Source organism: Garra rufa, chromosome 3 (genome assembly GCF_049309525.1).
Source record: "Garra rufa chromosome 3, GarRuf1.0, whole genome shotgun sequence".
In the NCBI taxonomy this organism is placed as follows: domain Eukaryota; kingdom Metazoa; phylum Chordata; class Actinopteri; order Cypriniformes; family Cyprinidae; genus Garra; species Garra rufa.
Window position 1 is genome coordinate 8,672,596 of NC_133363.1, and position 15,227 is coordinate 8,687,822.

The 15,227-nt window shown below is 36.2% G+C and overlaps 1 protein-coding gene across 1 annotated transcript in view; it reads right to left on the minus strand.

Annotated features, from left to right (window-relative positions):
* LOC141330903 (myotubularin-related protein 13-like) overlaps positions 1 to 15,227 on the minus strand; it is a 122,069-nt gene that overhangs the window by 68,314 nt on the left and 38,528 nt on the right. The window contains exon 13 of the mRNA XM_073835699.1: positions 5,407 to 5,475. Within this exon, the coding sequence (XP_073691800.1) occupies positions 5,407 to 5,475 (69 nt within the window). The remainder of the gene's footprint in view (positions 1 to 5,406; positions 5,476 to 15,227) is intronic.

Genomic DNA, 15,227 nt, shown 5'->3' on the forward strand with positions numbered 1-15,227 from the left:
CACTAGTGTGTCTGCGGTAATGTCCATACTTCAGTTGGGTCATCCTTAAGTCGAGTGGCGGGAAGCCTTTATCTCCTGCCAAGCCTGCACTGAGAACCTCAATAACATGCAGTGTGGTTTAGTACAAGGCTACTGGGAGTGAAGGGGAGGCCATGTGGATCACAGACTCGCGGAAAAATGCATGAGGGTTTAAATGTGGTGCGACACAGGGATCATCTAAGGATAGACCCGAATGCAGATTAAAGCCATTGCACTGCATTTTCAGGTGATACGTGAAACATATTAGGTTTGGATTGTGTGATATCAGTGGCATGGAGCGCTGCAAAATAAAGGAGGTTTCACTTATCTCTTTTGTTGAACGTGCCGTTTACCGCTTTCATGAGTGCTTCTCAAATCTGAATGTCAGCTCTTTTTAGTGTAATGCTTTAATCAGGACTGGCTCTTACATAAAATGGCAAATGTGAAACAGGAAAACTGAAAAACAGGAAACTTAAGGTTGAAATAGCTTTCAGATGTCTTAATGAAAGACTTGAATTGTTTGCCACAATGCACGAAATCTTCAGCTCTCCAAAGCGGTTTGCAGCAGGTGCATCTCATCGAATGACTGTGGCAAAATTTTGAATTACGTATCTGTGTAACTAATTAATTTGGACTATCGCCTCAGGTGTGCATTATTTTTCTAATAATTAAAGGCCTGTTGTAAATTATTTCTTGCATATGAACTGCATATTGCAGAGAAAAACATATTTTTTTTTACACGTGCAGCTCATGATTCTGTGTTTTCAGTGTCACAGTTCACAGTAAATGCTGCAGGGGTTGCAAGTTTAGGTCGTAATGTGCATTTGGGACTCTTATAATATGCATTACAACATTCACCAAACATCTTCCTAAACTTGTAATAAGAAGCACTTATGAACTGTCTTTTGATTTAAGATTTAAGAGAACTCTTTTGGGTTTCTGCCAAAATCAAAAGTGTGGTGGTCTAACAAAAAAAAAAACAGAAATGAAGACTGTTAAGACTAATTAAGACCATTAATACAGTGTAAAATTGTCTTAAATGTTTGTAAAAGAGTGCTATTTATCTTTTAACTTAAAGATTTAATGTGTTACTTGCTGCTTCTTTGCAATTATTTATGAAAATTTAGAATAGTGTACAATTTTGTGTAATATTTAATAGTAACAACAACAACAACATCAATTAATATTATTATAGTCATATTGATATATAATCACAAATTTTGACCAAATTGTACAGCCCTACAAATAAGAACAGCAAACCTGGAACTTATAGGGTTAGTTCACCCAAAAATTCTGCTATAATTAATCACTATTATGTCGTTCCAAAACTGCAAGACCTTTGTTCATCTTTGAAACACAAATTAAGATATTTTTGATGAAAATATGAGGTTTCAAGGAGCATGCGCTGTGGTACTCTTGTGAACATACTGTACAGTAAAGAGTGACTTGGAAGAGAAGAATTGTTAAATAAAGTTATCTTTGTTTTCTTTTTTTTGTTTTCTATCCCTTTAAAAAATATAACATTTTAAAATGCAATCACAATTTTTATCAGAAAAACGCAATTAGATGCAACCATATACTGTAAGGCACTATCAAGTGCATAGCAATGTGCTTACAAATCTTGGGGAACTACATGCAATGTCTTGACATCAAGATCTAATGTTCTTTCTAAACTCCTTAAAGTGCCCCTATTATGGATTTTTAAAAATCATTTCAACCTTTTATGCAGTTTTAAGTGAATGAAAACAGCCATGTAGGGCAATTTTGAAGCTGAAGGAGAAGATGAGATGGGAGTTTTTGGATATAAAAAAGGTGAGCATTAGTGGTTAAAAAGTGTATAAATATATATATATTTTTTGCTAGATAAGACCCTTATTGCTCAGCTGGGATCGTTTAGAGCCCTTTGAAGCTGCACTGAAACTGCATTTTTAACTTTCAGTCTGCTGAGCAACATTAAAGTCCAATATATGGAGAAAAATCCTGGAATGTTTTCCTAAAAAAACTTAATTTCTTTGCAACTGAAGAAAGCAAGACATGAATATTTTGGATGACATGGGGGTGAGTAAATTACCAGGACATTTCTATTCTGAAAGTGGAGTAATCCTTGAATAACTGTTGCTCCCATGTACTCTGTAGCATGCAAAATATGTATTTAGTTGTGTTCGCTCCGCACAGCTTTTGGGTCTCTGGTTAACCAGCTAACAGCAATATCTGTTTGCTCGCAATTGTCTAAAAATGTTGATGCATAAAGAATGCAGCAATACGTTGGTGTACAAACTGCAGTGCTTTATCAATACGTTTCTGCATTGGACTAAAGCATACGCACACCATGGCTGTTTGGGAGTTTAATGAAATGATGGGTGTTCCATTTTCAACATTCGCTGCACACAGTAGACCAATCACAACAGACTGGGTCATCGGACCAATCACCGCAGATTAGTGTCACGTAAAGGAGGAAAATAATCATTGAGCGAATCGTTTGAGAGTCGTTGAGCAAATAAGGTAAGGTTATAAGACAATAAAAGTGTTTTTTGACCTCGCATGCAGGTCAACCTGTTGTTGGGGACTCCCAAAACCAAAATATGAAGCTTTCGTAATCAACAATTAAGATATGAAAGTACTGTCTTTCTGACAGTACTTGATAAACTGCAAACTGTTAATTTCAGAATGAAATTCATTCCAATTCCAAAGGAATTTAACCCTATTCCCAGAAAGGAGAAACAATCTCTTAGAGTTTGGGTGACGTTGACCATGCAAATGTACAATGTTGCATTCCCGTTAGGTGTCTAGGGTTTAGACAAGTGCTATCGTCACACACATGAGGGTCACCAACGTGATATCTAATTACATCACATGTCTTCTGTGCATAGTGTGAGTCACAGCAGACAGATCGCAGAGCAGCCCACAATTAAAAAGCAACACAGTCAGTTGTGTCTGTCTCTATAACAACAATAATGCGGGTACGTGATGGATTGGTGTTGAAAGCCAGACACTCTCAAAATCCCTGCAGCCATACCTCCCTCTTTTCCCACTGCACCACAGCGAAACCGAACCAGGCTAGAGTGACAGTCATGCTTCTTAGTGGTTTCCTTCAGCGATGTCTAAATATACTCACAGTGAAGTTCTGTTAGTGTTACTGTCAGTGAACATCTTGATGCTGCAATTTTGAAGTGAAAGTTGTTTAATAGTGGATGTTTATCAGTGTATTAGTACTGTAATTTTACAGATGTACGCTAAAAATTAATGCATTTTTATCTAATATTAAGAGTCATTAGTAGTAGTAGTAGTATTATTACAGTCATATTGACATATGTGACCCTGGACCACAAAACCAGTCAGAAGGGTAATTTTTTGGGAAATTGAGATTTATACATCATCTGAAAACTGAATAAATAAGCTTTCTATTGATGTATGCTTGTAAGAATAGGACAATATTTGGCAGAGATACATCTATTTAAAAAACTGGAATCTGAGGGTGCAAAAAAAATCAAAATATTGAGAAAGTCGCCTTTTAAAATTAAGTTCTTAGCAATGCACCGAATCCAGATTTTTGGGGTTCGGCCGAATACCGAATCCACTGTTTAAGATTCGGCCGAATCCGAAACCAAATACCGAATCCTACTCGCATCCTTAATCACACGTTTTTAGCTGTGACTGTCCAGCTGCCGTACCTGAAGTTGCTGCATTTTGCCTGCTGTCTGTAGATTCCTTCATGCACAACTCGTATTCTTTTGGATGTTTTAGATGCAAATGTTTTAACATCGGCGATATGTTGTGTACTGCTTAGGGTCCTTGCCACCACGAGACAAATTGGCATTGCAAATTGAACATAAAGCTCGACTTGAATCGCCTTCTTTTGGTTGAAAGTACTGCCAAACAAAACTTTTTTTGCTTACGAGTTCCATTTTCAGATTCTTACAGCCTACTACATTCGAACGGGTCCTATGTAAACACCTTCACGTAATCAACGGCCGTGTGACGTCGTAGTGCAAGTCTAGGGTTCGGTTTCGGTGGAAAATAAATCTAAGATTCGGCCGAAACCGAACCCCGTCAAAAAGCCCAGGATTCGGCCGAACCCGAATCCGAATCCTGGATTCGGTGCATCCCTAATATTTACAGTAGGAAATTTCAAAAGTATCTTAATGTAACATGATCTTTACTCAATATCCAAATGATTTTTGGCATAAAAGAAAAAATTATAATTTTGACCCATTTGGACGCAGCAGGCAGAGTAATATCACGCAGCACCTGAAATTAGTTCCCAGCTAGTTTAGCATTTGCACATGTGCTGCATTACTGTGCCTGCTTCGGCCATGTTACGGCAGCAAACTTCCTTGACTATTACACCAGAATGGAAATGTAGTTCCTAATCTTATCGGCCTAGAAAATCGCAGTATTACATTTTACGCCGGTATTAGTACACGATATAACAACAGAAGAGTCAAGTTTTAAATAGGACAAATATCGAAACTCGTCAGTCATTTTTGAACGCGATGCTATTGGTCTAATAGGATTCAATGATCTATGCTAAGATATGCTAAAAGTGATATCGCCAGAACAGGAGAACAGCTGATTGGATTTCAAAATGGTAAAACTCAACTTATTAACTCAGGGGGAGTTGGAGAATGAGCCTATTTCCAAAAAAAAGTAGAGTGTTCCTTTAATTTTAGGCCCTGGCTACAAATATACCTGTGCTACTTATGACTGATTTTGTGGTCCAGAGTCATATATAATCATAAATCAAGCGATGCCATGCCTCTATGTGTTGTACATTTTCCTCTCAGCATCAAAATAAACATATTAAAAATAACTGTGGTGAGAAAACAGCAGTTAAGAAAGCATCTGATCATACGTGGATATGGTTGCACCAGTTATGCATTTCTGCACTCCAGTCAAATCATGTCATAGTAATTAACTGTATACAGTATAGCACTTAATATGATAGAATGCTTTAAAGCAACATCAGTGTTGCTTATAAGTGGAGTTGCAATTTCAATCCGTACAATGAAGCAGTTCTGCAGTGTGCTTATGTTTTTACTCGTGGATGTCTGATTTTGACTGACTGAATAGAGGAAACAAACCACAGAATCTATTGCATAATAGCCATAGATCAATGATAGTCTGAAGGTGTTTTGGAAAGGTTGCACTGGCAAGCTGTTTTAAACTCTCGTAATGAACTCAAAACGAACTTCGCTTTGGCCGGATTATGCAGTATGTTCTTCAACTCATCAAGTCGGGGAGCCTGAGGAGTTAAGATGAGTAGATGGAGACAGGTGGGAATTTTTCTCTGCTTTCAGCTTTAATAAACGTTGGTGCCAGTGTTGATTTGCTGTGATTAGGATCCAGTAACTAGAGCTGCCAGCATGCCTGACCTCAACTCTTACTTACCCGGTAGAAGGCCGTTGTCAGGGGCAGCAATGCGGCGGCTACAGTGTATTCCTCTGAGCTGGAGCAGTCCTGCGAGTAAACAGAGACAGAGAGATGTTAGATGATATTACTGAAGTATACAAAGTGATGATAAAAAGAGCTTTGGCCAATTATGCACAAAACATGACATCACTTGCTATTTTCCTATGTTACATAAGTGTTATTACCGAAGTATGACAATATGTCATTGGTTGCAAGTCCATGCATCACATTTTTGTTTTAATGCATATGGATAATAGTATTACATATGGAAAAATCAAAAAGTCATGCTTATTTTTGGCTTGCCTTCCAAGCACTTTATTTTTGGCTTGGCTTCCAATCAGTTGGTTTTCAATGTTTTGGGGTTGCTTTCATGCATATGCTTTTAATATTTTATGTAATCATGTAAATTGGAAAAGCCAGTTTTCAGGCTGTTTCAATTATCAATCGCAAAGTAAATTCATATTTTACATTCTTAACTGACATGATACTGTCGCATTTAAACTGGAGAAAGATATTAAATCAAAACTTGTTGCATAAAAGGATCAACTGGTGTGGGAGTGACTTTATGGTTTATTGGGATCTTGGAAAAAGTCAAATCCAGATGACTCTGCTTTTCAATAAAAAATAGCTGTTGGTTTTTATGGCTTCATGATTCATGATTTGTTGTGTTTCATGTGGCACTCGGTAAAAGCTTTATCTATACAATAAAGGTGCATCATTTAACAACAATTTGTCTTTTATGTGACCCTGAACCACAAAACCACTTGTAAGTAGCACAGACATATTTGTAGCAATAGCTAATGCCAGTGCATGGGTCAAAATGATAGATTTTTCTTTTATGCCAAAAATCATTAGGATATTAAGTAAAGATGAAGCTCCATGATTTTTCTACTGTAAATATATCAAAACGTATTTTTTTATTTATAATTTAGACAACTTTAAAGGCGATTTTCTCAATATTTAGATTTTTTGCACCCTCAAATTCTAGATTTTCAAATAGCTGTATCTCGGCCAAATATTGCCTTATCCTAACAAACTATAAATCAATGGAAAACTTATTTTACCCTCTGGTATTTTTCATTTGAGAGTCATACTTTTATTGTTTGTGGTCAAAAGACCGGACACCCGAAATGTAACTTTTTTTATTTTCAGCAAAATCAATCTAATATATTTTTGTTCCATAATATTTTTTCTTTTGTATTTTGAGAGAATTTCATACTACTAATTAATATTAATGCAATAATGTTCCCTTTTTTCTAAGATTTTTATATTACTTTTCAATTATGGCAGTATTTTATGTTAAAATAGACACAATGCCTTTAAAATCCAATTTTGAAATCAGTTTAGTGCCATCTGGTCAGAGTAAAATATAGAAAAACATCTGCAATTCCACAGTTTAGCCACTAGATTCCTATATAGCTCTATATAAAATGCTCATAAATTCTCTAGTTGTTTTTAGACATAAAGACTTATTTTTATTAAGTTGTGGATTTGGATATATATTTAGACTTTCTCAAAGACAACTTTTTGTATAGGTTTAGATGTCTTTCAAAATGTTTTTGCATTCATTTTACTAAAGTCAACATCAAAATTGAACAAAAACGTAACAGAAATGAACAGGAATGCTTTATCAGAGGTTAATCAATCTAATTTTAACTTCTTATTTGAGTTCTCTGGGTCAATTTTGCCATATCGTTACAGCCACACCAGTTCATTTGTGTGTGTATCAGGATTTGGGCCAATTCAGAAATGAACTCAACAATTCCAATTCAAAGAAGGAAATGGAATTGGAATTGGAATTCAACAACAATTACAAGAAACAGAGTCGGAATTGAATTGGAATTACAGGAATATACAGCACTCTCTCCACCCTCAATACCACGACTGAGGTGAGTCCCTTGAGCAAGGCACCGATCCCCCGATCCCCCCAGCATTGTGAATGATTTGATTGCACACACAAAAAATGCTCTCTAACCAATGGCTGCCCACTGCTCCGGGTGTGTGTTCACGGTGTGTGTGTGTTCACTACTGTGTGTGTGCACTTGGATGGGTTAAATGCAGAGCACAAATTCCTAGTATGGGTCTCCATACTTGGCCTCACTTCACCTCCTTTCCTTAATATATGTCTCAACTCACAAACAAATGAGTCATGTATTTCATTCACTTTTTATTGCATCAAATTATCATCACTTCCTGAAATTTGGCATGTGAAATGATCATGCTTAACATACTAAACATACAGTACTTTGTATTTCTTTTATATGTTTGTTGTTTATGTGATTTACAAAATTTAATGTATAATAAACTATTAAGCAAATCAAGTCAAATTATTTTATTTAGCAACTTAAGTGGAATTTAGTGGAATTTATTTGATTTCAATTGTTTCCTGACATTCCAATTCAATTCCAATTCCATTTCCTGTCAGCTGCATGCAATTCCAATTCCAATTCCATTCCAGGAAGTGAATTGGAATTTACCATTCATTCGCAATTCAATTCATGAATGGCCCCAACTCTGGTGTGTATAATAGTGTGTTGTGTGTGTTTTGTACTCTTGATGTTTTAATCTGTAACCTCTTCCTTGGTGTCTGTTTTTTTTACTGCAATTTTGTCTGATTTATTGATTTCACTTCATGCATTTACAAAAACATTCTTTGTAGTAGTCACACTAGTTCATATTGTGTGTCCTTCGAGGGTCCTGCATATTTTAGAGTGTCACCCCTTCATTGCTTTGCACACTTTTTCTGCATTGTGAATGATTTGATTGCACACACAAAAAATGCTCTGTATTTTTACATATTTCCCATTAATTTCCAACGACGGACGTTTTTGACCGGGAACAACACAAGTGTGACTATTTAGCATTTTCGAATCAAGTCCACAATTTTTTTTTTTTTTTGTGGTCACATAGTGACTGCCATAAATGTCATTGAGTTTTGTACCATTACGATGAAGTAGCGATTTTTTAAAATTCAAAACTGTTTTTTTTTCCGGACTAAAATGACCAAACAATACCAGAGGGTTAAATCTCAGTTTCAAAAAAATTGATCCTTATGACTGTTTTTGGTCCTGGGCTGCATATTTGTATACAAAACCCAGTCAGCATCTCTGTTCTCTATCCTGACATGAGCATCGGAATGTCAAGACAGCAGTAAATCTAAAACATCAGCTCCTGCACTGATCTTGCGTTCCTGACCCCCCATGGATTGTGCAGCATGCAGAATTTCTTTTGCAGTTCAGTTCTCTTTCAGCAGAAGATCGGGTTTGGAATGAACTGTGGCGTTTGCCAGGGGTGCTGGAACGTTCCATCATTCTAGGCTTCTGTACACAATTAAATCACTGGAAATGAACTCTGAGCAAAGTCTGTAATCTTTTACCATCAAATGATCCCAATTATTCTGCGGTGAGACCTTATCCTTCTCAGACTAGATTCTGCTGAGAATAATATTAGTGGTGTTTATTTGTGCTCATCAACTCATCATGATGCTAAACGGTTGCTTACCGGTTGTTTCAGGATGTCTACCAGGAAGGAAAATTCCCGAAAATAAAGCCTTATTAAGAAGTTTGGCATAATCTTTTAGTGTTATTTTTTAAGAAAACAGCTTTACAGCTTATTATTTAAATCCTTCGTATTCCAAAAAATAGTGTTGCGCAACCAACATGCAGAAAGAAAAAACACATAACAGGAAATAGTATCACAGAGAGGTCCTTATGACTGCATTTACACTGGCACAAAAGAATCAGATTTTTTGCTCACATCTGACAGATCGGGATTTGCTGCACACGTGTAAACACAAAAAATTTGCACGAGATCCTATTTTTTCACATCCACTCTGGGCCTCTTCCAAATGTGGATTTTAGTTGGATACATACCCAATATCTAGACTTCCTACCTACGTCTAAAAACACTTATCTGATTCCCCTCAGAACTCCCAATTTAAGGGAGACACGTTTGCTTATGAAGACAGCGTTTTAAACCGGTGTGCTGTATTGGCTTGCATTTTATTGAGATGGAAACTTTATATAGGTAAGAAATTGCACATTCAGGAGCTGGTTTTCAAACCCTGCCCTATGAATTTTATTTGCTTCTAAAAGCTACATTATATTTCTCAACTATGAGGTTATAACTTTTACTTTCACTTAGATAAAATAACAAGTGAAAATTACTGTTATTTTCTGGTCTTTATCCATGTTGTGCTGTAAAACATCCATGCTGGGAAATAATGGCCACTCAACGTGAATTATATAAATTATTTTAATAGCAGGGCCGTTCCAAACTCAAGGGTCTAACATGTGCATAGTAAAACAATCACTGACAATCTTTTAGGCAGGAGTTAATGTAAACTAATGTAGGTGAGCTAAGGACTTGCAGTGTAAATGCATTCTATATCTCTAAAAATATCAGATAATATGTTACAATACATCATTTGCTCACTAATGAATCCTCTGCAGTGAATGGGTGCCGTCAGAATGAGAATACAAACAGCTGATACTGTAAATACATCACAAAAATCCACAAGTAATCCAAGTGAAAAGCTGCGCGTTTGCAAATCTATAATTAATTGGGCTGGGTTTTGACACAAGTTTCACAATTCGATTAGATTCTGATTCACAAACTTGATCTCTGATTCAATATTGATTATTTCGGATATATATCAGGTACAGTACATGCCAAATTTTCTCAAAAAAAAAAAAAACTCAACTCATGCTGTAAAATATACATGAGAGCAAGATGGTACAACATTAGGCCTACTATAATATTAAAGGTTAAAATTAACTGATTTGTATACAAACCCTTAAATTACACTCAATTAGGTTTTCATAATAATAAACTTACAATTACATAATTATATTTTCAATTCTCTAAATCATTTTTTTTAAATACTAACATTTAAATGGTGGCTGTCATAAAAAACTTGACGGATTTATTCAAACATAAACATAAGAACATTATAACTCACAGATTTTCACTTCACTGAATGTTAATTGATGGACTGGATTCATGTGGATTACTTGAGGATTTTTGAAATGCTGTTTAAACCCTCATTCTGATGGCACCTATTCACTGTAGACTAGAGGATCCACTGGTGAGCAAGTGATGTAATGCTTAATTTTATAAAATCTGTTTTAATGAAGTACCAAACGCATCTACATCTTGGATGACCTGAGGCTGAGTAAATTTTCAGCAAATTTTCATTTTTGGGTCAACTACTTGCAGTACAGTCAAACTAAAAATTATTCAGACACCAGATATAATTTTTGTTTTTTTTTAACTAGTGGGTGCAGGGCACTATAATTCATTTTTGAAAGTGGGAATAGCAAAATAAAGTAAACTGACATAAAATACCCAAAAATTGTTCATACAGTGGACTACCAGTAAAAATTATACAAATTTGGGACCTTAAAAATTGAAGGCACTTTGACCTTACCATGTTACGCTTAAATGTTTTTAGGCCTGTCGCAATAATCAATATATCGACTTATCACAAAATATATGTACATGACCTCAATCATTTTTGGTGACGCAATATATTGCCCATTATATTTACATAAAATCTAATGTCTCCATGTTTTTCGCATTCCGCTTGCACCAGTGTCTTTTGCAGCCACTCGTACATAACGTGGTGCTACCAAATATTTACAGAGAAAAAATCTGCAGATGGAAAAAATCTCCATGCAAGTTCTTTGTGTATTTTTCTTTTTTCTACTTGTTGCTTTGCAGTTTTTGTTAGAAAATGTTTCTTTACTATTTATTCAGTTTTTTTTTTAAGATATTGAATATTTTCATACTTCATTTCCATGATCTAAATATTCTTAAGAATTACAATTTGTTGTCATTTGAAAGTGTGTAGGCCTTCTTGCATTATTATGCTGTTATATTATATGTGACCCTGGACCACAAAACCAGTCATAAGGTTAAATTTTACAAAACTGAGATGTATACATCACATGAAAGTTCAATAAATAAGCTTTCTACTGATGTATGGTTTGTTAGGATGGGATAATATTTGGCTGAGATACATCTATTTGAAAATCTGTAATCTGAAGGTGCAAAAAAATCAAAATACTGAGAAAATCACCTTTAAAGTTGCCCAAATTAAGTTCTTAACAATGCATATATATATGCATATATACGTTTTATATGAATTTTACAAAAAATCTTCATGGAACATGATCTTTACTTAATTTCCTAATGATTTTTGGCATTGAAGAAAAATCAATAATTTTGACCCATACAATGTATTTTTGGCTATTGCTACAAACACACCCCAGCGACTCAAGACTGGTTTTGTGGTCCAGGGTCACATATATTCAGTGGCATAAAATGGTCTTGAAATGACAATAATATTGCTTATCGCAATTATTTCTGGGGCAATATATCGCACAACAAAAAGTAGTTATCGTGTTTTTTCTTTATTTGATAATGCAACCTTTTTACACCACAGACTGAACAAAATTAAGCTTTGCTTGGTAATTGGTCAACAAAGTATTGATAGTTGTGTAAATATTGTCATATTAACAGTTTTGGTTGATTGCAATCCATTTCATACCTTTCTATCAAAGTTATCGGGCATTATCAAAATAAACATTTTAACTCTGAGTTCTTGTCATATTTTTTTTTTACATTTTCTAAACTAGAGTAAATAAACTGTGATAATGTGAGAAATGTTAAAGATGTCTGAATAAATTTTGGTTTGACTATATGTACCTTATATATATACACCTTTTTACCTTAGTTTAATTAAATATTTTTTAAGACCACATGAAACCAATTTTCATTCTGAAGACTCCTACTATATATGTCAAATGTCAATGACCCATATGACAGATCCTCAAGTTATTACATATTCAGCTCAGTGTGTAATCATACACATACACTCACATGCCAGTAATGAGACATATCACTCATGGCGTAAATTATTACCAAGAGGTCAAGACCTAAGGTCAGTGGAGTGCTGTTTGTCTGCTGCAGGACAGCACGTATGTAACTTTTCACTCATCCAGGAATGAGGGAGGATGTTGAGTGACCGTGACTCATCACTAACTATACGTGCTGCTGCACAAGTGTGAACAGTATGAATGGTGTCTATAGAAGTGCACGTGGAATGAGACACGTCCCTCCCTATATTTCAGACTACTGTGGGATCTGCAGTCATATGATGTGACTCATTTGTATCCTGTTTCAAATAGTTCCAGTAGCACACTGTTTGCTGGGAGGCAAGAAGAGGAATGCGTCAACTTCCTCTAAACCAAAAGCTTTATTTCGACTGCTTTCTAGGAATGGCTTCACAAAATAGATTTTCTGAAAAACAGAAGTTGTGATCAACTTAAATGAACAAATAAACATTTTATTACTATTCCTTCCTATTTAAGGTTAAGGTTTCAAACTTTATGTACACTGACCAAAATTATAAACGCAACACTTTTGTTTTTGCCCCTATGACGAGCTGAACTCAAAGATCTGAGACTTTTTCTATGTACACAAAAGGCCTTTCTCTCAAATATTGGCCACAAATCTGTCTTAATCTATGTTAGGCGACGTCTATATTAATCCGGATACATTTGAAAACAGAGTTTTCTTTTTAAACGCTCTCCGTCCACACTGGTGCTTCCAAGCGTTTTCCAAAAGTTTCTCATCCACACTGAAACGTAAGAAAAAGTTAAACTCACCTTACTGCGTATGCGTAAAGCTTCCAAAATCTCACTGAGGTTATACAGACAGAACAGGCATAATAAGTTTTTTTTTAAAGATTTATTTTTGCCGTTTATTATGATAGGACAGATCAGAATTGACAGGAAACGTAGTGGGAGAGAGATAGGGGGCGGGATCGGGAAAGGTCCTTGAGCCGGGATTCGAAGACGGGACGCCCGGAGCGCAACGGCGATGTATGTCAACGCGCTGCCCACAAGGCTATCGGCGCCGACAGACATAATAATTTTTAACGCAATTCTTCTGGCAGGATCATTTTATTTACGGAAATATCTCATCATTCACTGACACGTCCATGTCGCGCTTACTCATATTTTTTCTGAAAAGCAGCTGTTGTCATGTTTTGCAGCCAGGACTGCAACTGTGAGTAAATTGTCATTCTTTTTTTAGGACTGTAATATGAAGAGTGTACAAAGTAAATCTCTTTAGCAGCAGTGTGACAGTGAATAGCACATAACAGGCACAATTACCAGTATAAACATAGGTATCTACTGGTACAATATGCGTCACATGACCAAATAATGCCTCAGTTTTCACAGTCCACAATACAACGCGAAAACAGCGTTTTCAAATTTATCCACTTTGGAGAGCGTTTTCAAAAAGCTTAAAGGTGCCATAGAATGCATTGAGAGAATATTTTAAATTGTTCTCTGATATCTACATAGAAGGTATATGGCATAGGAAAGGGCAAAAAATCTCCAGAAATGGTTTTACAGGTCCATTTACAACCCTAGGATCTTCCCTAGAATGAAACGCTCTGTTATTTGGAAGCTTCATGAATATTAATGAGCTCTGCTCTGATTGGCTGTTTCACAGAGCTCAATAGCTCGTACATGGATAAAAATATATATTTAATTAGGAGCTCTAGCCGCTTTTAATATGCGGTTTGTTGAATCTGCCGTTTTGAATCGCCGACATTTTAGTCTCATGATGCTCATACTGTGATGCATGTGCTCTGTGTAAAGTTACAATGCAGAGACACAAGTACTTGCCACACAAGTTGAGCTGCTTCTCAGTGATTCCCAAGATCTGTAAATCATTCGCCATCATCAACGCAGTTATTTCTCTATCATTCACCATCATCAGCGCAGTCATCTCTCTGTTTATGTGGTAAGTGAAATCCTATGTATTGCAATGTAACAGACTAGCGCTAGCATTAAGCTAACCGTGTCCCTTGAGTGACTGGCCTTGTTTAACTGATGTACTGACCTTAGTGATGATTGGGCGATGCGAATGTTGGAGGCGTAACTATTAACGATCCCGGGGAAGTTGCGCAACAGACCTGTTATGTTGGAACTGGCCTATTTTTCGGTGGTCTTTTGCAAATACTAGATTTATATAAGGAGGAGGAAACGATGGTGTTTGAGACTCATGGTATGTCATGTCCATGTACTGAACTGTTATTATTTAACTATGCCAAGATAAATTCAGTTTTCCATTCTATGGCACCTTTAATTTTCCTTGACAAAAATGCCATCTCAGAGTGGACGGAAGGCCAAAACGGAGAGAAAAAGATGCGTTTTCAAACGAAAACGTATTAGTGTGGACGGGGTCTTTGTGAGCACTTCTCCTTTGCCGAGATAACTCATCCACCTCAGATTCTTTGGTTATGCAAACCAATTGTTGCAGCAGCTGTCCGAGTGGCTGGTCTTAGATGATCTTGGAGGTGAAGATGCTGGATGTGGAGGTCTTGGGCTGGTGTGGTTACACAAGGTCTGCAGTCCTGAGTGCCAATTCACAGGCAACAGCTCTGGTGGACATTGCTGCAGTCAGCATGCCAATTGACCATATGAACAGAGCGATCTTCCGCATAATGATAAGCCAGCTCGTAAACTTCAGCTAAAGCTCATTTTATATGACTATTTATAGGTAGACACTCTTGAGACTCCTCTACTGCCTTGTTCTAATCAGAAACTTAGAAAAATAATGTTTGCAACATTGTAAATAATGAAAGCGACATGAACATTCAGTTTCATATTTTTAACAACATATAATATAAATGCCAAGCCTGGTAATCCCAGGAGAGTATCTGCATTTAAATACTGACAGCTAAACACTATCATAAGGTGTTCGGGCTAACGTTAGCTAGC